This window comes from Poeciliopsis prolifica, unplaced genomic scaffold (genome assembly GCF_027474105.1).
Source record: "Poeciliopsis prolifica strain line A6 unplaced genomic scaffold, Auburn_PproV2 SCAFFOLD020, whole genome shotgun sequence".
In the NCBI taxonomy this organism is placed as follows: Eukaryota; Metazoa; Chordata; class Actinopteri; order Cyprinodontiformes; family Poeciliidae; genus Poeciliopsis; species Poeciliopsis prolifica.
Window position 1 is genome coordinate 521,182 of NW_026562395.1, and position 20,443 is coordinate 541,624.

General features: G+C 39.3%; 2 protein-coding genes across 5 annotated transcripts; one reads left to right on the top strand and one right to left on the bottom strand.

The window, feature by feature from the left end:
• Positions 1–289: 289 nt before the first annotated feature.
• On the top strand, positions 290–3,815 carry si:ch211-57i17.5 (usherin). Its single transcript, XM_055044489.1, has 6 exons — positions 290–526; positions 1,287–1,456; positions 1,530–1,634; positions 1,928–1,999; positions 2,834–2,992; positions 3,168–3,815. The coding sequence occupies exons 2-6, from the start codon at positions 1,400–1,402 to the stop codon at positions 3,255–3,257; spliced, it is 483 nt and encodes a 160-aa protein (XP_054900464.1). The 5' UTR covers positions 290–526; positions 1,287–1,399; the 3' UTR covers positions 3,258–3,815.
• Positions 3,816–4,752: 937 nt separating this feature from the next.
• On the bottom strand, positions 4,753–19,371 carry fez2b (fasciculation and elongation protein zeta 2b). 4 transcript variants are annotated; one of them, XM_055044436.1, is made up of 11 exons: positions 19,007–19,371; positions 15,639–15,747; positions 14,727–14,855; positions 13,279–13,420; positions 12,714–12,841; positions 11,272–11,421; positions 10,937–11,017; positions 10,162–10,237; positions 9,974–10,039; positions 8,989–9,016; positions 4,753–8,602 (listed from the first exon to the last, which is right to left on the bottom strand). In XM_055044436.1, exons 1-10 carry the CDS (start codon positions 19,309–19,311, stop codon positions 9,006–9,008), a joined length of 1,197 nt encoding a protein of 398 aa, XP_054900411.1. In that variant the 5' UTR covers positions 19,312–19,371; the 3' UTR covers positions 4,753–8,602; positions 8,989–9,005. The 4 variants fall into 4 exon arrangements, with proteins under 4 accessions (XP_054900411.1, XP_054900410.1, XP_054900412.1 ...); XM_055044435.1 differs by lacking the exon at positions 8,989–9,016; XM_055044437.1 differs by having other exon boundaries at positions 4,753–9,016.
• Between the last annotated feature and the right edge of the window lie 1,072 nt (positions 19,372–20,443).

A 20,443-nucleotide genomic window follows, 5' to 3' on the forward strand; every position in this document is an offset into this window, starting at 1 on the left:
TCAAAAATCCCCAAGTGTAATTCAGGTGTAGATTTGATGCAGACTTACCTGCGAACACCTGCAACAGCAATTTTCGTTCACATGAACGTTTCTTTGATAAGCTTGGTGGCTGATTTAAACATACAGAATGTCATTTCATAAGATCAGAGACACATGAATAGTGTATAAGAAGAGCTTCACGTCTCCGCAGGTAAACTGAAAGCCGACACCCGGCTGTTACCATGGCACCTGCCGAGGAAAAGCCAAGGCCGATGGGAGCTTTAGAGCCACTCAGGAACATGAACGCAGTCGGTTCGAAGCTCTTTGACTCTTGACCCTGTCTGGGAATTTTCGGTCCTGGGTAGAGAATGACCAGAGCGAATTTCTTGACACATTTTGACGACATGATGTCAAAAGGAAAAGGTCAAGATGGGGCTACAGGTGAGATCCTGAACCCTGTGTAGGCCTGTGGCCTTTGCGATTGATGTGACACAGCGAAGGGCCGCCAGCATATCCAACACAGGCCGAACCACGGACTTCAGCACTGGTGAGTCCAACCAACGCCTTCGACACGAAGCTTCTGCGTCCGTCACTTCTACTGAGTGAACTTACACTTCCACAAAAGGTTTCCCTGATAAATAAGCTGAAAGTGACCCGCTGCGTACCGTGGTGGCATTGCTGGATGCCTGAACGAGGCCTTGCAGGTGAACGTGTCTCCGGTTACAAAGTTATCTCCGTCGGTGCAGAATGTGATCATCTTTCATTCACACTGTGTTGATTTCAGATCTACAAGTTCATCTTCACTTCAGCTGATAACCCAGAAAATTATGCTTAAGATTATACAACTTAAATATAATCCCCATGACAGACAACTTTGACATTTTTTTGACATTATAATAGGTGGTTTCTTGTAAAAAAAAAAAAAAAAAAAAAAAAACACACAACCTAAAATAATATTATACCAGAAAATGTTTTTGCTTAACATGCAAAGCAAAAGCAGTAGTTCTCCAACTGCACTGTGCAACACGGTGACAATTAAACAGGTTTTTTTTTTTATTGTTTTGTCATTTTTAATAGCGTTATTTTTTTTTTATATCCAACGTTATAACTTCTTAATCCACTTTTCCATGTGTTTAAGTTGAGCATCTGATAGTCAAATAGTTGTCAAACATTTACTGATCTGTTTGTTGACTTTTGAGTTATATTCACACAATTCTCTCTATGTTTCGAGCTCTAATAATCGATAAACCCTAAAAACTCCTCAGGATGTGTCTTCCACACGTTTATCAGAACGTCGTCTCTTCCAGACCCACCGAGCCCCTCTCCTCCCGGAGGAGGCGGCGGCATTGCCGGGGGTGACCGGGCAGAAGGAGGCCGGCGAGAGCATCGTGTCGTCCAGGAGCTTTGGTTCATCGTGGTGATGGGCGCCATCGCCCTGCTGCTGCTGGCCGTCGTGTTGGGAGTCACGCTTCACAGGGTAAAGAGACCGGGCTCCTTTTCTGCTCTCTTCAGGTGCAAAACCGTCATGTTGCAGCTTCATGTCCCACCAGGCCCTGAATAAACCCCCCCTCACCAGGGCCAGGCCTCCTCTGGTTGCTCTCCCCATGCAGAAGAGGAGCCCCATGGCTGTGTACCCGCCCAGCAACTCTGTCCTGGTGAGAGAAAACCTTTGTGGAAACTAGGTCATCACAGCTTTCAAAGGTGTCAGACGCTATTGTTTATTTTAAAACAATAGCGTTGCTCTATTTCAGACGGTGGCCCAGAAAGTCAGGACATCGCCAGACCTGAAACACAGCTTTAGATTTATGGATGTTTGCAACGTGGCCTGTTTTCTTTCAAAGCATTCTCACATCCCACGAGCAACAGGATGCATCTCTGTGTTAATGCTACTGTTTTATGATTATTATTTTATTTTCAATAACTTCCAGTGTTACTCTCCCTGTTTCAGTTCGACACGGTGCCAGACACTACCGGCTTCTCCAGCAGTGTGACCCTGAAGGGATTCTCCATGAAGATTGAGGTAAAACTCCAAACAACTTGCATGTGTGTGTGTGTGTGTGTGTGTGTGTGTGTGTGTGTGTGTGTGTGTGTGTGTGTGTGTGTGTGTGTGTGTGTGCGGTCCTGGCAAGTGGAATAGCATGCGACACAAATATGTTACTTCAACGCTGCATCATTGGCTTCAGTTTCTGTTAATTCATTACAGAGAGGGACATCCTTGAATTTTCATTAGTCATATCATCAAATCATGCACTAGAAATGTTTCTACGCTGAGACATGATTTAAGTTTGTGTCCAATTTTAACCGGTATGGCGACTGCTCTAATTAATAAGTCAGACTTAATTATTTTTGATTTGATTTATTTTTCAACTTTTAGCCTTTACAACTACTTCGCCCTCAAAACATTCAAAGTGAAGGTTGTTACATTTTCAAGTCCAGTCAGGAGGTTTAACTACCTCCATGGCTTTACATTAGAAGATGAATAATATCCATAAACTACATTATCAAGGCGTGTTTGTGTTTTATAGTTAATAGATCTGAGACCATTTGTCTTTATTTATCATTATTCCTGAGGGAAGGTTGTATTTGCAAAAGGCATTTAGTGTGAAAACGTTAGTTTCACACAAAAAAAAAAAAAAAAATCTGCAAATGTATTTTTTTCTGCTTTACATGAGAAACCTAGACTTCAGCCTTCAATGTTAATATAATTACATTACTGCCCAAAAACGCCATCATTAAAAAAAAAAAAGTAGAATGAAATTAACTTGAAAAGACCAATTCCAGTGTGATAAAGCACTTGGTCTCAAGACCTTTTCTTTCTCTTCTTCTTTTTTACGGGTGTTTCATGTTCATTCAGGAGATTCTGGAGGCTAAATGCGAGCCCGCCGAGGAGCTCGATGCGGTTCTGAGTGTGAACTCCCTGCGGCGCAGCATCAGCCAGGTGATCGACGGGAAGTCTCTCACTGGAGACGACGACGTCTGGGACCCCAACATCTCGGCCCACGACAGCGGGATGGTGAGAGACCCCAAAAATGTATGCTGAACATGTCAAAAAAAAAAAAAAATACAATTATGTAAAGCACTTGAAAATATACAAATAATGTAGGTGAAAAGTTTAAAAAAAATAAACAAACAAGCAAAAATATTTGAATATGAATAGAAGTTGGAGCCTTCCCTATTTTGCTTTGCAGTTTATGGATGACGAGGAATTTGTGGACACCATCAAAGGCTTCAGCACTGTGAGGAAAGAGCACACGATGTTCACAGACACCAACCTGTGACCCAACTGCAAACATTTGGGCCCCACAGCTCAGTCCGGAGGGCAAGAGCATCAGTCGTGATGAGGCGTGTCATCACAGGGGCTCAATGAGGAGAAGCTTCTTGTGACAAGATCCAGTGGAAGAAGAGGAAGAAACGTCTCTTTATTTACACACAACTGGAAGAAAATCCATTCTATTGACATGAAGGAAGCAGCAGGACCAGCAGAATCCCATGGGAGATATTTAGTCTCCATATTCCACTCTGATGTTCACACAGATTCTGAAACAGGTCCTGAATCATCCTTTCACTTTTGATGTAGGACCTGATGAGAAAGACATGTAAACATCAGCCTTGTGAAATCGGCTTCCAGGTGCCATCATGTTCATCAGAAGCTGGAAAAGCGTTTCTTTTTTTTTTCTTTTTTTTAACCATGTACTTTCTGAACTACAGCGTTTCAGACATGCTGCTCACTCCACATTTATTGCTACACCAGGTTTTCTCTGACTGTGCTTTCTAGGAATTGCTTGTGGCGTTTCGAACGACTTAATTTTATTAGTTAAAATGCATTTTCACTAGAACACTTTTTTTTCTGAATTTTCTGCAAATAAAAAGACATCCGTCAAATAAGCAAAAGACGTGTTATTTTTGTCTTTCCTATTTTGAACAGTTTGCGAGATAATTTGGCCTCGGTATTAAATAATGTTCTTTGGGGGGAAAAAAAATCACATTTGCACAGCAAACCCAGTGCAACTTTAAGAATCTCCACAGAGCAGGAAATGTTTTTTATAGATTTCGTAGCCATCATTCTGCTTTTGGACATCATGACTGACATTACTTATACATTTCAGGTCATTTAAACGTCATCCCAAAAAAAAAAGCTTACTAAACTGGATGACATTTCAGTTGTGATTCTTTGGTTACCACAAGAGGGCGACTGTGCACCATCTTTAGGATAATCAGGTAAAAGAGATTTAAGCGTCAGACCCAGGTCAACATTAAGTCAAATTCTAATAAGGCCTTCGAGGTCGGCAGCAAGCTGCTGCAGATCTTCTCTATGTCTGTAATTGAGCATCATCTCTTCTGCTGCCGTCTCTTGGTTCAGTCGCATCACAGCTGATTCTTCTCTGGGGATGACTGTGGAACCTCTGGAGATGACGGCAGACTCTTCTTAAAAACCAAGAACGTTATGGACAACCCTGACCGTCCTCTTTTGTTGAAATTGTTTTAGGAAAACATGTCTTCAGTCAGAGGCTTCTTCAAATTTGCTGTAATACAGGCTGCTACGAGAGACCTTCCCTGCCAACAGCCATCATCGTCTGCAGTAACTCTGAAGAATTTGAATTAGATAAGTCATTTTGAATTTGATCCACGAAGTCATTGTTGCCAACTATGGGTTTATTTGAACACAAAACACAGGAGATTCTGGAGGCGAAATGAGAGTAAAAATATATAAATACGTGTAATAAAATTAGACAAAGAATGATTCGCAAAGTAAACCATACAAGCCACAAAGTGTTTAAATATATACTTTCTTTTTTATTTGAAATGTGTTGCAATGCAATAATGTGGGCACAAAACACTTGCACCATTACAGTCGAGATCATGGTTACAAAACATTCACATAATAAATTACTATACTGCAGTACCACATGAGACAGTAAACATAACCCCCCTAGCTAGGGAAATAAATTGCATTCGGTACATGAGTTTATTAAATGTACAAAATATTTTTCAGGCATTTAACAAAGGCAGCCTCTTGTTTTTTTTTTTTACTTGTTCGTCATGTATAAATATAAATCTCTAACCTGGAGTGATATGTTTGTTAAAATGGCCAGAGATCCTTCAGTGACACGAGGGCTGACAACCATTTCATTTCTAAACCATTGCTGATCAGATTTACAAACATTTTTCATTAATGCATTTGATTCAATAGACATTACAAAACCCCTTTAAGCTTTAAAAAGTATTAAATGCTTGTTTCCTTTCCAGTTTTCTTGATATTGCTGCAACATGCACTTTTCCCTTTAGTGTGATATTTAAACATGTCTGTAAACAAATCACTAATCATTGGAAATGTGTTTTCTGCAGCAGCAGCAGCAACAGTAAAGTGCATGCAGCACATGCTGGGTTGAAAATAGCTGGCATCTGTAGAAACATGTCACATACAAATATTTAAATATATATATTGTTTAGAAACAACAGAAAAAAAAAAACTTTACCTCTTACTTTTTTTTGCAAATCGATGTGCAATCTACCCCAACACTCATTCCACCTGCCGGAACATTTTCCTTCTTGGAGTCTCCCAATCCGGTAGCACTTCACAATACAGCCCATATTTTACACTGAACTTAGTGGTTTGTCTCCAGAATGGAATTTGTCATTACTTTCCCAGAACTGAGTGGGTTCTTTCAACAATTGGGCCGTATTATGAGGTGTCTATTCATTTACTAGTGCCTTCCTGAGACTGAAGCGTTTACTTTTCTGAAACTTTCAGAGAGCTTAGTAATTATTTCCATTGCGAGGTTCTGGAAAGTGACTAGAAAGTTTCTGGGAAGTAACCAAGAAGTTCCCTTAAAGTTCAAGGAAAATACTGGCTTGTTACCAGTAAGGTAGCAAGCAAGTTCCATAAAGTTTTGGGAAAGTAACTGCTAACTTCCTGAATGTACCCACCAAGTTTCAGAAAAGCTTTGGAAAGTACCTAGCATTATCTGAGAGTTTCAGAAAGTATGGGTAGTTATATGTTGGTGACATCGCTAACATTGCTACACTGAAGCAGACGCAGACGCAGAGCCACCACCACCTGAGCCACTACACAGGAAGCTTCTCCTGGGACGTTTTATTTTTTTTGCAAAACGCATCTTTGATCATGTTTTATTATCATCACAAAGGCGACATGAATCAAGTCCTTGCAGAAACTCTGACAAGGCTAAACATGTAAACTGAGTTGGGAATGTTTTATCTACCAGAACAAGAACGCTAAAGTACCGACACTGACGACTGTACCTGAGACCAAACAACACCTGACCTGAATGTTTGCGTACCAACGTCATCTGTGATCACACACCGGTGATTCCCTGCAGGACTCATGGCTTTGATTTCACTCTATTCGCTTTGCAGTCGGCACAAGCCATAAGGAAACTAGGCAGCTGCGAGTAAAATGTTTTTTTTTTTTTTATATTTCGACTGTTTTTAATGTTTCATCCCAATTCACTTCACTGTCAACATTTCAGGCAGCACGTAGATTCTGACTGGATCTGAAAAGTGTAAAACTAGAATTCTAAAAGACAATAAAACTGGGATTTTATATATCGAAGTTAAAATGCAACTGACTTGACTGGCTAAAATCTAGACTTAAACTATCATCGGATACTTTTACATTCAACTAAACATAAAAAAACTATCAGCCACAACAACCCAACCTTCACAATCTTTAAGCGAGTTACATACATTTAGACTATTATAGTCTACAGCCTTTTAATGAAGGATTTCCAATTTCCTCACTGAATCTTTCAAATGTTTAGTCCAAAAACATTAATTATAATCACAGAAGCTTCTCAAATCATTTCCGTCATGGTGAAGTCATTGACTTTACTAAAGAGAAAACTGAGCGGGAATGTTGTTCACTAATGTTTCTCTTTTAAACATTTTAAATGAGACGAATGCTCATTTAAAATGATTCCATTTTGACCACATCTTTCATCGTTTGCTGATGAGATCCACTCTGTGCTATATTCTGCAGAACTCCACCTTTGCACCATCGGGTCACTGATAAAGTGCAACCCCATCTGTCCCTAAAGCCAATGTCCTAAAACACAGATAACTTACGCAACAGAACAACGGTTAACGCCGACGTAAACTTAGTTAATAATAATATATTATTTTCCACCAATGCACATATGAAACAAGAGGAATCTGCAGACTGGTGAACTAATCTCATGTGGAAGTGGTGAAATTGTTGGGGTTGACGTCACAACATCTAGAAAAATCGTTCCAATCCCTTATCTTGTTAATTAAAAAAAATAAAAAAATCTCTTATCCAAAAATATTTTTTTCACAACTTTGATCATTTTTGTCCCTTTTTTCAAACAGTGCAAACCCTCTATGTCGTGTAGAAGACGTCTCATTTGAAACATTCACCTTCACACAGCTTGTACCTGAAACTAACATGCAACAAACAGTTTTTTTTTAAGTTTTAAATAAAAAGGGCTTCCTCTTTGATTTTGAGAGCTGAGCTTAAAAATCGTGCAATAAATCATGAGGATAATCAATGCTCGATGCCTTCGACTTGCCTGCCACTCTTTCACAGATCACACCAGGATTTGTTTTCCCTGTCAGGCAGCTGAGGGGAAGTGGATTTGATAATCAAAGCAGGCTGCTTGGACTGCAATTCCCTTGCAGAAGCCTGCCGATAGATTTCAACGGATTTTAAAAAAAATAAAATAAAATGAAACACTTTTAAGGGTCGCTTGTTTTTCTCCAAAAGCACCTGGCTGATCAGAAAGTGAGGCGATCAGGCTAACACTGATTACTGGCATCCACACATGAGTGGTTACAGGTGCATCTCAATTTATTGGCGTATCATCGAAAATTTCAGCAGTTCAGCTTGAGAAAAAAATGCCGGATTTGAATTTTTAACATTGAGTTGATATGTTTCAAATTTTTATTAATGCCAGTTTGGATGACTGCGGCTTGTAGTTGCTGAAAACTCCAAATTAATTTCACAAGACATTAAAATATTATTTAAGACAAGAGGATTATGACTAAGGTGTGATATTAGAAATAGAACCACTTTTACTTTCCGCTTGTGGACCTTTTTCCTTCCACTCAACCTTCTCTTAATGCGCTTGGATACAAAATTCTGAACAGCAAACTTCTTCAGCAATGCCATTTTATGGCTTACTCATTAGATGGAGGGTAAATTTGGTTTTTGCATAAGTTGTAAGCCATAATCATCAAAAACTGACAGAAACAAACAATTGAAATTGATCATTCTGTAGGTAGTGAATTCATCTAAAATGAGTTTCTCATTAGCATTGTCTTACATCATCAAAAAGTTTACTTCAGCATCAATTATTGAGATGCACCTGTGTGAAGTCACAATATGAAAACATGGAGCACTGAATGAATAAAACACTAGCTAAATATTAGAACTTAAAAAGAACTACAAAAGACTAAGAGTCGTATCAAAAGTAAAGAATACGAGGAGAGAGGCAGAAGGTACCACGAGGAAAACTGCAAAGAAAAAAAAGGAAGGAAGGTTTGGATTTAAATCAGTTCCTGCGTTTTTCCAAAACTGAAACCCTCCTCTGCCGGTCGACGCTGAAGAGGCAAAAGCTTCCCGTCTGACTTTACGTGGGACAAAGGACTGTGGAGAGAAAACAAAATTGACAAACAGCTGGTGAGAATTGCTGCAGCGCACGAGGCAGCAGAGGTGTGGAGTGTGGCAGAGCAGCTACAGCCGGGAGGAATGTGTGGTTAGAGGCGAGGAAACCCCCGATTACAGGTGAGAAGCAAATACACCAACAGCTGCTACTACAAGCCGGCAGGGTGAGGAGAAATTATGAGCGTGAGTGGGCTGTGTTTTTCAGAGTGGGTGTAGCACGGCTAGAAGCACCATACAGCACAACTGGCACCACGGCGGAGAGCGACGGAGGGGTGGGAGGCTGACTGCTCTGGTTAAAAGGGAATATTGCGCAGACATGGAGGAAGATGAGGCGTTCAATGTCAATGAGCGGAGTTAGCCTCACGAACCTCAGGTTCCTCTGCTTTCATACGAGAGCTACCCGAAGGCGAGAGGGAAAGGAAGGCACATGTCAACAACAGTCACATTCACCGTTAAAGCTCACGGATTTATCGGGCTGGGGAAGTGGAAGAAAAGCAGCAGAAACGCTGGTCGCTGAATTTTATGACGTTCAAAGCAAAGGGGGAAGCTTATGAAGCAGGAGACCAACTTTTTCTGTCTAGAGCCAGACTGGAATAAGCTATCAATTAGTCATATAAATCCTGATCTGGGCATTTCTAACCACCAGCATGCTTCAACTATTATAATGTAGCAAATATTGCTTGTGTGACTGCATTCATATTAGGATGACAACTGTGATTCCATTTTGTGCACCTCTACTTTTATCAAACTATTAAGTTTAAGCAGTTGTGTTATTTGTGGTACTTCTAGATTATATAAAGAAGCAAGTCTTTCCTTTATACACAAATTAAAAACACAATTTGTGGTTTTTTTCACACTTTGAAAGGTCATCAATAAAATTATTTTAGGCCCTATAAATTTAACAACAAACTCGCATTTCTGGTCCTGGACATCCTGTGTTTTTACTGTAAACAACCAACAAATTTAGCTTCCTCTCTTGTATTGTAAGTTGTATTGTAACCTTTTGCTTGTTTATGCAGCAGTTCCTCTTTGTCTAGATTCTACTTTCTGTGTTCATATTTTAGCTGCGTCTGGAATCGACACTGGGTCTCTGGGTGTGGCCACAGAGTGAGACATTATGTCAACACTTCTGAGGAGACTTCTTTCTTATTTCGGTCAAATCTATCAAACGGTGAACTAAGATCTCAGTATAAAATACACTTCTGGATGGAAGTCAAGACTTTTAACTTTTTATTTTGAAGGTACATGTGACTGCTTAAATACAAATTAGTCTCATGGTTTTACCATATATTTTTTTCTTAATCTTGTGGCCTTGCTTGGGCAAAAAGCCTTAAAAGTAAAAGTCATGTTTACCTTTCAGTATGTAATCTGTTAGGAGGGCTGGTACCTTCTCGCTGTCATCCCTCATGGCATGAAGGACTGATATGGAAAGAGAAGGAAAGAGGAGTCAGAGACGTAAACAAAAGCTGACTAACGACACGTCTCTGTTCCTCACTGGTTCACCGCTCAGTGATCTTGCATGTTCTTGTTCATCGACTCACTCTTTGTGAGGATCTGGAGGTCTTCTACAGAAGGAGAGCCTGCTTTCTTTTCATAGGGGATCACTGTGGTCAGATACTACAGAGAAAAATATGTACATACATTACAAACATGGGAACCTATAGAAAAAAATACACTGACCGGTTAAATTTAACTTCAGTGTAATTTTGGAATTAAGTGTTGTGTTGAAGTTATGAAACATGCAAAGGATTTTTGTCGAAAGGAGGGCAAAAAATATTTCAATACAAAAAAAAAAATTTAAATGACTGGGTGATTGTATTTTGTCACAATGCAACCACAAACTTTAACTTTATACATCTGGATTTTATGCAACAGACTAAAACAAAGTAGAGCATAATATGCGTTGAAAGATGCATTACTTGGAAAGCCATTTTAATGTCAACTTCAAGACAATCTGATCTTGTTAAAAGAAAAAGCAAAACAAAAAAACTCTGCTTTAGATTTCTGCACAAATTCATCCCCTACCTCTCTGCTCTTAGTTTGTTCACTGATGTTCTCATTGAAGTTTGTGTTTGTAACAAGACAAAATATGAAAAGTACAGGGAGTACGAACACTTTTGCAAGGCAATGCAAGAAATTTTATTTTAAAGAAAAATGGAAAATACAAAAATGAAATGCAACAAAAGGCCAAACTGGACAAAAAAATTATGGAGCAAAAAAAATAAATAAAAAAAGAATGCGCATGCCAGTTGAAATCCAGAGGTGAAAAAGCAGCACAGAAAAGAATCCGCAGTAGGAAGAAAGAGCAGGGGGCACCTGTTTATCCCCTCCTGAGTGGCCAAACGTTTGACGGAGACCATTTTGAATGACAGTGGAGAGTCCCTCCAGAGTGAGGAGCTACAAGGAGTGAGAGGAAGGAGGAAAAAAAGAGATTTGACGAGAGATGAGGAGGCTCTCTGTGACAGGAAGGAAAGGCGCTGGTGCCGATAAGATGGTGACTACAGTGAAAACTCGTCGGCCGGGTCATGCATCTCTTTTCCTAACTTGGAAATAGTGCGTGGTGCATCACACGTGTCTATGTCGTTAACCTTCGAGCCATGAAAATGCATATATTTAGTGAGTTTTTTGTGAATACCTCCCTGCTGACTCACCGTGCCTGGTATGTGTGTGCTGTTTGTCCTCTGGCCGTTGGGCCCCGTTGTGTTTGTGCTGCGGATTTTCTTCTTCTTGCGCAGCAGTTCGCGGTGCTCCTTCTGTTTGTTCTGCACGTCGATCAGCAGGGAAATAAAGCTGTTCTTGACCTGCACACACACAACATTTCAGTAAGCTACGGTAGGGGTTTGGAAAATACAAAGCAGAAGGGATGAAACTGACTGATTATCTTAGTTAATAGTTTTCAGAGCTTTTATTTCAGTTAACAGAATTGACTAAAAAAGCAACAACAACAAAAAAAAATCACTAGATAAAGGAGAATTAAAGTATAAAGCAAAAGGATTCGTACTTCAAAATGTGAGATTTTTCACATTTTAATACATTACAGCCCTGACTGTTTGGACTTTATGAAATAGGTCAACATTACGTAGGCACCAAATTGTAAAAATGAAGGATAATTATAAATAGAGAACCTCTGAAGGTAATCGATTGAACTGGATTTTATTGAGTGTAACAGAGTACAAGGGGTCTGGAGACAAATTTAAGGAACATTTATTAAAACATTTTAAAAGCCAAGCATCTTTTTTTTTTTTACCTCTTTAAAATTACACCCAATGTTGTGTTGATCAATCACATAAAAACCGAGTAAAATAAATGTTTGTTTATGGGTGCAAGCCTCACTAGAATCTCCTTACATATTGCTACTTTACATCATTCCTTAGTAAGATGGTAGGCACTGCAAAACTGAAAGGTTAGTTGCACTTTAGGCGTATGAAATAAGAGAATAGGGGGGACGAATATTTTTGCAAGGGATTGAATTGCATACTAATAACCAAACAGTTGTCTTTACTGAAGAATAACATGAATTCTAGATACCATAAAATAATGTTTGCCTGTTTTCCCAGTAAATTATTTGTTTATATATTTCATTAATTAGTGATGCAGTTAAGGTTGACAAGAAATATTGGGAAAAAAAACACTTGCAATCAATACATTTACAATAGTGAGCTGCTTATGACTAAGGCTCATCTGAATGTTTTTTTTTTCTTTGAGGCTACAGACAACAAATCTAATAATTGAATATTCTCAGTATCCTTGTGATCTCTACAAATATCCCTCAGGTGTTTTTTTTTTTTTAAGGTTCTGTCAAATCTACTCAGAGTGAATCATGACACAGAGACAAATGTGCAAATAAAGCTGCTGGCAGTTCTGACCTCACGGTGACAGAAGGCAGAGGGTGCTGCCGTCTGTTCTCACCAAACACAGGGTGTGTGTGTGTGTGTGTGTGTGTGTGCGTGTGTGTGTGGAGGGGGGCGGGGTGCGTGTGTGCGTTGCTTAAAGGTCTCGGAGTGCTTCAAAGCTGCCCTGCTTTAGCAACATCTCTTGCAAACGTTTCTAGTCGATCTGATTTTGGAGTTAATGTGCGACCAGATTTAAGTACCTCCTTCTCAAAGTCGAGCTCGTCTCGCAGCGCCAGAGCTTGGATCAGCTCCTCGCTGTAGCGGCGGATGGCCGCCTCCACTTCCTCCAGGGTCCGGCTGAGCTCCGACACGGACAGCTGACGAAGCCCTGCGGACCAAATGCGGGGCGGAAACGGGAAGAGCAGATTTAATGTAGAGAAGAAGCTCGGTGCAGGTCGAACCATAACAAAAACTAAAACAGTTCTAAAAATGGTAATTTCACACTCATCCAATTTTAGCACATTTACAGAGACATGCATATCAAGCCGATTACATAACATTTGGGACAACACATATGCTGATTACATAACAACCGTATCACATGTGCACATTAAAACACTTACTACACAGAGTCCTATTAAAATTGATTTAGTTATTTAGATAATCATAAAATTGTTTGCAGAGGCACATTAAGAAAATGTGTGTGTGTGTGTGTGTGTGTGTGTGTGTGTGTGTGTGTGTGTGTGTGTGTGTGTGTGTGTGTGGGGGTGTGTGTGTGTGTGTGTGTGTGTGTATTTGTATGTGTGAGAAAGCAGGTACACTCACGTTCCTCAAAGCTGGTGTTGGAACCGGATCGTTTCAAAGCGCCGAGGTCCTGAGAGAGCATCGACAAGTCGGACTGGGAAGGACTCTCGTCATCATCCGGGTCGGGAGATTCCTGCATCATCTCTTCAATCTCCTCTATCACCTATAAACGCCACAACTTTCAGCCAGAAGCCAACTTCCATGAACTTGTTTGACCATTTGCTTAAATATGTAGTTTTGTAACCACAATATATATCTTAGAGCATCCGATTCTTATGTGAGAAACATCAGGTTGAGTTTTTCAGCACAGAAATGACACCAACATTGGGGCTAATTAATCGTCTTGTGCTTTAGCTAACTTTGAAAAAGTTTAGCACAACTAGCTTCCCCTAAAGTAATGTTTCTGGATAAATTCTACATATGCATATCAGCTCTGCAATCATCACACAGTGACACTGTTGAGGGTGATGTCTCATGTTGCAACATGTTGTGTCATTGATGCATAATGGGTATCAACATGGTATAATAGAGCGTCTTCTGCTAAATACCAAGTTAGTATTAGCACTTCAGCATTAACAAAACTAATGTTTATGATCAGATCAGAGTTTATAATTAGTGCAACTAACCTTTCAGTTTGCAGTGCCCACCATTTTACTAAGGAATGATATAAAGTAGCAATATGTAAGGAGATTCTCGTGAGGTCAGCATGTTTATTATTTAACCACATCGTCTGTTGATTCTGGGTGAGACATTTGCATTTGTATAAATCCAGAACAATAAGCTGTCCCGTAATATTTATTTCTACATCCATAACAAAACTCTCTAAACATATCCCACTTCTGTGTTTGCTTTACTTCCCTGGCTTAGTTATGCGTCATTGAAGTAAACACATAAATCTAATTTAAGGAAGTAACTAGCAAGCTGACAGGCTTGTATATTAAAACATACAGAAAATAAGGATTATCTGCTGTCAGTTTAATTTCATTGTTTGTTTGGTTTTTATTTCATTGGCAGTTTAATTTTCTTTGTGCTGAAATGTTTTCATTAAATTTACGTACTCAGAAAATCCTCAGTCCTAAATCCTCCGCAATTTAAATTAATTCCTTTTTTTAGAGAGAAATATTTTAAACCAGATTTCTATTTATTTTGGTTTGGTTCCACATTTTACCCACTTGACTCTCGTGAATAATCAGAATGAATGATCAAACCATAAAAGCTCAATAGGTAGTAATCCACTCCTATCGGATATTAATCACTGACATGTACGCTGCCTTACAGTAGACAAGCAATTGAAGATATAACATATGCATCTATGTTGTAATTAAACTCTTGAATGTAAACAGTCTCTTTGATGAGAACCGATTGACGCATGGCTAATGTGAAATTTCCAGTCGCAGCACAAACATTGTGCTGCTCATAAGAACGAAAAACAAAGATTCACAGTTTGAGGAGGAGTGTGAATGAGCTACCTGTTCAGCGGTGAAGAGAGGCTCCTCATTAATGCAGGACACAATGATTGAGTGCATATCCAGCTGTTCCCGCAGCTCCTCATCCTCATCGTCGGACAGATCCAAAGACTGGTTATCCGTCTTCTGTCCCTTTGGAGGAGGAGATGGAGGCACAAATTTAGGCGCATGATATTTTACCGACGAGACGTTAAACTGGATTTTAAATCCAAAGCAAAAACATGGACGAAAGATTTATATCAGAATTGTTGGATTCAAGGTTTCTTTTATTTCTTTGACAAGAATGGAAACTTTTGAGACTTTGTGCTACTTTTCTGCAATATGATGCAAAGTGGAAAAGAACAGAAAGGCTTCTAGACCAGAAAAATGCAGTCCAGGTCAGCTCACCAGAATAAAAGACCATTTCAGAGTAGCTAGTAATGGGGATGTTAAGATGAGCTGACAATGTGCAAGATGCGATCAGCTGAGAAAAGAGCAGCTTTGGAGATCAATGCGTTTTCACCACCTTCCATCAATAAAACTCAATCTGTTTGATTACAAAATCATGTACACTTTTATTTAAAACATGTTCCACTCAAATATTTGATTTTGAAAGTTCCTCTAAGATATAGGAATTGTTTGTGAAATGTTAATGTATTAGGGTAATTAGTTCGATAAATTCAACTTAGTATTTGTGTTTTTTCTTCTTGTTTTTGCCCTTTTTTTTTGTCACACTTTGAATTAAACCAAATTGCAGATTAAGTGATTCAAGATGCACAATGACAGGCCTGGATTGTAACAAGGTGAGTGACCTACTGAAATTAATCTCTTTAATTAGGCCAATTAGGAGCCAATTCTCTGCATTTGTGAGGTATCATTTGCAGCAATCTGCAAAAAGCGAAACACTAAATAAAAGAGTGTGTGCGTGTGTGGTACCTCTTGATCTTTGAGCTTAAGGGCAGGCAGGTGCAGGGACCGAGTGTAGGACGTCTTCCAGTCCACGGGCATCACGTTTCCGTAGTTATTAGTCAAAGAGTTCCACACCCTGAAAGGACAAATAAAAGAAGAGTTAAAGGTCAAAGCACAACAAAGAAGACATTTTTTAAAGCTGCAGATGCAACAAGACACGCTTCCTTCTCTTTTTATTGTGACACAGCATTGCACCCCCTCACTAGTTTCCTACAACTAGATCAGACACTCTGAGTGCGATTGGTGGATCAACGTCTTCTGAATCCCGCACGTTTCTGCAAAAACCGAACCTTCGAGATGTGTGCCTCTAGCAATAGTTTCAGCAACGTGGAAATCACAATGAAGGAATTTGATGAAATAGAACATTTTTCAGCTTTCAAACCTTCATTTGCATTAAAAATCAGACGCTGTTGGCTATTGGCTGCTGCCTGCTGCATCTGTCTGATGCGAGTCAGTCAGCTGAGGCTCATCTTTGCCTCAGACTTACAGCAGTAGAAGAGGAAGCTGAGCTCTGAACACTGCTGCATGATGCTTTAAAACTAGTCATCAAGTGTCGCAACACTTAAAGCAAACCTCTACGAACAAAATGAAGCAGAACATTTTCTCTAAGCTTCGTCGGCACATGAATAACTGGAAACACAAGAATACATGATCAGAACACGAGTCCCTGCTCTGCTGAGCAAAGATGGTCAGGGAAAGCGAGAGGAGTGTTTATTGAAAACCTCTCCACAGCCAAATGTGCCAAGTCAGACAGTCATTTGTAAAGATAAGAAGTTGATGATAAATGCTAAAACTGTGTCGTTAGGTGGCACGTTGTTAGAAACTGTCACCTAATTAACCCCATGTGGGAATAGAGAGAAACTCAAAAATATCCTGTTGTTCACCGCTGACAAAAAAACAACAACAGTGATTAAATAAGTGAGGCACCCAGATGGAAATTTTGGGACAATACCGACTTTTATGATGCTGTTATGGTTGACAACCAATATTTTTATTGGGTCATGAGTTGGACAAAAAGCATTTCAGAAAATCAGCACTCACAGTAGCACTCACATGCTCATGCAAGTGTGTTTTGGCACTTTTGGCTCCGATTGTGCATGTAAGGGTGCTGTGAACCCATGTGTCACAGTTGCGCTACGATGTCCAGGACAAATGTTTATATAACATCCATGTTTCTCCCTCAAGTGTTCACGCGCTGCTTGGCGAGCTGCTGGCGAGCTGCTGGCTTGTTCTAAATAGGACGAAGCGTAGCAGGAAATGCCGTGAGCCCCGAGTGGTGACAGTGTCTCGGCCACGTGAACGCCCGCCTAAACACACCGCCGGCTACCGTTTCAAAACAGCAATTTTGACAGCAGCGCTACAGCAGGATTATTTACTTGTTGTGACTCCAACTCATCACTCATTAGTGTGAGGAACTCTCTTGAATTTATCTGTACTGATAACATCTTTGGTACGCAGATCTGAAGGAGTTGGCTCCAACATAGCCGCCTGATTCCAAAGGAAGGTCCATAAACATAAACTGTGTTATCCTCCAGTTTGTTTCAGACGCAGTATTTCAGTGGAGCTTGTTAAGGAGCTGAACACGTTCTGTAGAAGTGCAGCCACCCAGAAAAGACTCTTACTGAGTCTGGCATTGATTTTAGGGCTGTAGAAGGCTGCGGTCCAATTATTTCATACCCTACATCCTGTTTCTCCCTTAAAAAAAACCCCAAAAAACAGATAAGTCTGAACAAATAAACACTGCTTCAACTTTCAACCTGTAGAAATAATTTCACAAGAAAGAAATCATCAAATTTGCTGCAAACGGGATCTAATAAAATGTAAAAACAATAAATTAATTTTCTATCAATACTTGGGATAAAAAACTACATTCAAACACATGTGTAGTTGAAATTTTTGGGCTTTTAAACAACCTGCAGATTAAAGTTGATTTCCACATTTACTCTGGGGTCAAGAAGTTGACACCGGTTCTAAGTTTCAAATAAAATGTGACACATTGTGAGTATGAGCTTATATGTTGCCCACGCCATGTGGTCAAATCAAAGACTCTCACAATGTTCAATGCAAAGGGCAAGAGGAGGTCGATTCATGCAGCCAGCTGTGCAGAGAAAAGTAACATCTATTCCCACGGCGCTGCAATGCCATGTTGTCATGTGAATGTCTAGCTGTGACCTTTGAGTGCCAATGAGACCCAGCAACTGCTTGACACCTCAAAGTGGGATCCAAACAGACCCCGACTGCTCAGTCTTTCTGTAGCAGCACCACGGTTGCGATTGTTGAGAATAATTCAAGGGATTGAGAAAAGGGAAAATGTAAGCGTCTCCAGCGTATTAAACGGCACGAGTCGATAGTTTTGTTGTGGAAGAACAGGCTGCTTCCATCTAAAACCCGGTTGAACCCACATTTCTGCTTTTAGGTTTAAAAATATATTGCATCCTTGATTACTATTTTTAAAATAAATCCTTTGCTCAGAATTAACTGCTTAATTTTTTTGTAATTTGTATTGTAAAAAAAACTGCTTACTGTGTGTGTTTTTTGTCATTGTTTTGTTTCCCTTTGTAACAATAAAGGTGTTAGGGAAGACTACTGTTGTTTTTATCAAATTTAAATTCAGTGAATTTAAATTTACTGAATTTCTCCCTTAAAATTTACTGAATTTAAATTTGGCAGAATGTTCTGTAATGACACATCTATAATAATAATAATAATAATAATAATAATAACAATAATAATATGGTCCAATAATCACTAAAATAAATTATTTATTTTCCATTTTGTAATTTGGACTTACATTTTTTAACAATGCAAACTAAAGGATATGAATTTCTCCAAAATTTCAGCTTTAATTTTAAGGCAACATGTCAATTATTTTAATGCTCTTTCCCAGATTTAGACAGAATCGTTTGCTTTCATATACAATCTTTTTGAAAACTTACCTCTTGTAATAATCGTTTCAAAACTGCAATAAGAAGACGCAAACAAAAAAATAAAAAATAAACATTTCCATTCCTACTTTTTACTCAGTGGGGTCTCGTCCCTTAACCTTTGAGAAATGCTGCCTATAACCTTAAGGGAAACATTTAAATTTTAAATACTGCATGGAGTTTGTGGATGGAGTGCTTTTTTCTCTTCTCGGCGTTTAATCAAACTCTTGCTCCAAAGAAGCAGAAAGCGAACCGTGCAACCAGTTCTTCCACTGCACTGACCGGCTGTATTCCAGACAGCTAAGAGTATAATATATGAATTTATTATAGAGTTAGCTTGTGAGGCTAACGTGGCTAGCTGTGAGATTAAAAGTTACAACATAAAAGCATAGCCAGATAATTAGCACTCACTCGTCGTCTTTCAGGTAATTCTCCTCTGTGATTGGTTTAATGGGAGCAATGTTTTCCGTCGTTGTGTTGTAGTTTCGGAAACACACGGTTAGCTTTTCGTCGAAGTCGTGGACCAGGTCCTCCATCGACTTGAAGCTACAGATCTCCCCGGAGAAACTGTTGTCCAGATCCGAGAAGTCGTCGAGGCCCGATGGGTCGCCCACGTTTGAGTTCATCTGGTCCAGCTGTTCGGCCGACTCCGAGGACGGCTTGAATTCGTTGAAGTCCTGCCAGTCCTCATCGAAGTGGGCTAACGGCGCCGCCATGGCTGCCCGGTGAACCTGTCTGTGCGCTCGGTCTCTCCGAGTTCTCCCTGGCGCTCTGCTGTTTTCGTTGGCACCAGACAGTGGGGGCGGGGTATAATGACGTCAGCGTACAGCTCCTCCCATTTGCCAGCGAAACAAACCAAACCTTCAGAGGCGATGTTAAGACTTTAAAACTTGGGGGCTAAGACCCAACCAAAAATGTTTTTTTTTTTTAAGTTTTGTAAATAACTGATACAAATACCATGTGATTATAAATTATTATGCATTCCCAACTGAAAAAAGATACATTGTACATTTATATTAATGACACAATGAGATACATTTAAAATGCATTACATTGGTATATAGTGAATATAATCATAGAATTCAATTATGAATGTCCTAATAATACTGCTACATTGACAGTAATACCTGTATACCGAAAGTATCCCAACTGATGCACATATTTTCACAAAACATTTTCTGTGAATATATTATGTAAGTAAGAGATACTGCTTTAAAATCAATAGTAAGGTACAAAACATATTTCTTTTTCATGTAAATATCCCAACACTATATATTCCATGAAAACATTCAGTCATCTATTTGTCAACAACCCAAGAATCCTACAATATAGTAGGATTCATCTTTTAGTTTATCTCATTTGAAGTTGCAGATTGTTAAAAGTAAAATGTTTGATGGAGACAGAAAGGCCTCAAACACTTCTAAATATGTTTTTTTTCTTCCTTACAGGGTTAAAGTTCTTAGGAGTAACAACCAATGAATTCCATTGGTTGGCTCTAGTAGCATAAAATTGTAATAAAAATTACATTAAAACTAATACAGTCTTAGTCCTTTTGGTGCATTCCTTTGAACTCGTAAGTCAGCATTTTGAGTTTTAGTTTGAAAAAAGATAAACTGGAATGATTTCTAAAGTTAGAAATCTAGCCTGGTGAGCTAGAGGCTTCTCACATAATCCACCTAGAAATGTGACTACACAACTCAGAATCTCAGCAAACATATTACATATCAGTTTTCTCATCTTTCCCTTTAATACATTTTAAAATCATGCCAATATCATAATAGCCACAATCAAATTATGTATCACTTAAACAATATTAAGCTTTGGACCAACTAATCTATTTCATGCTAT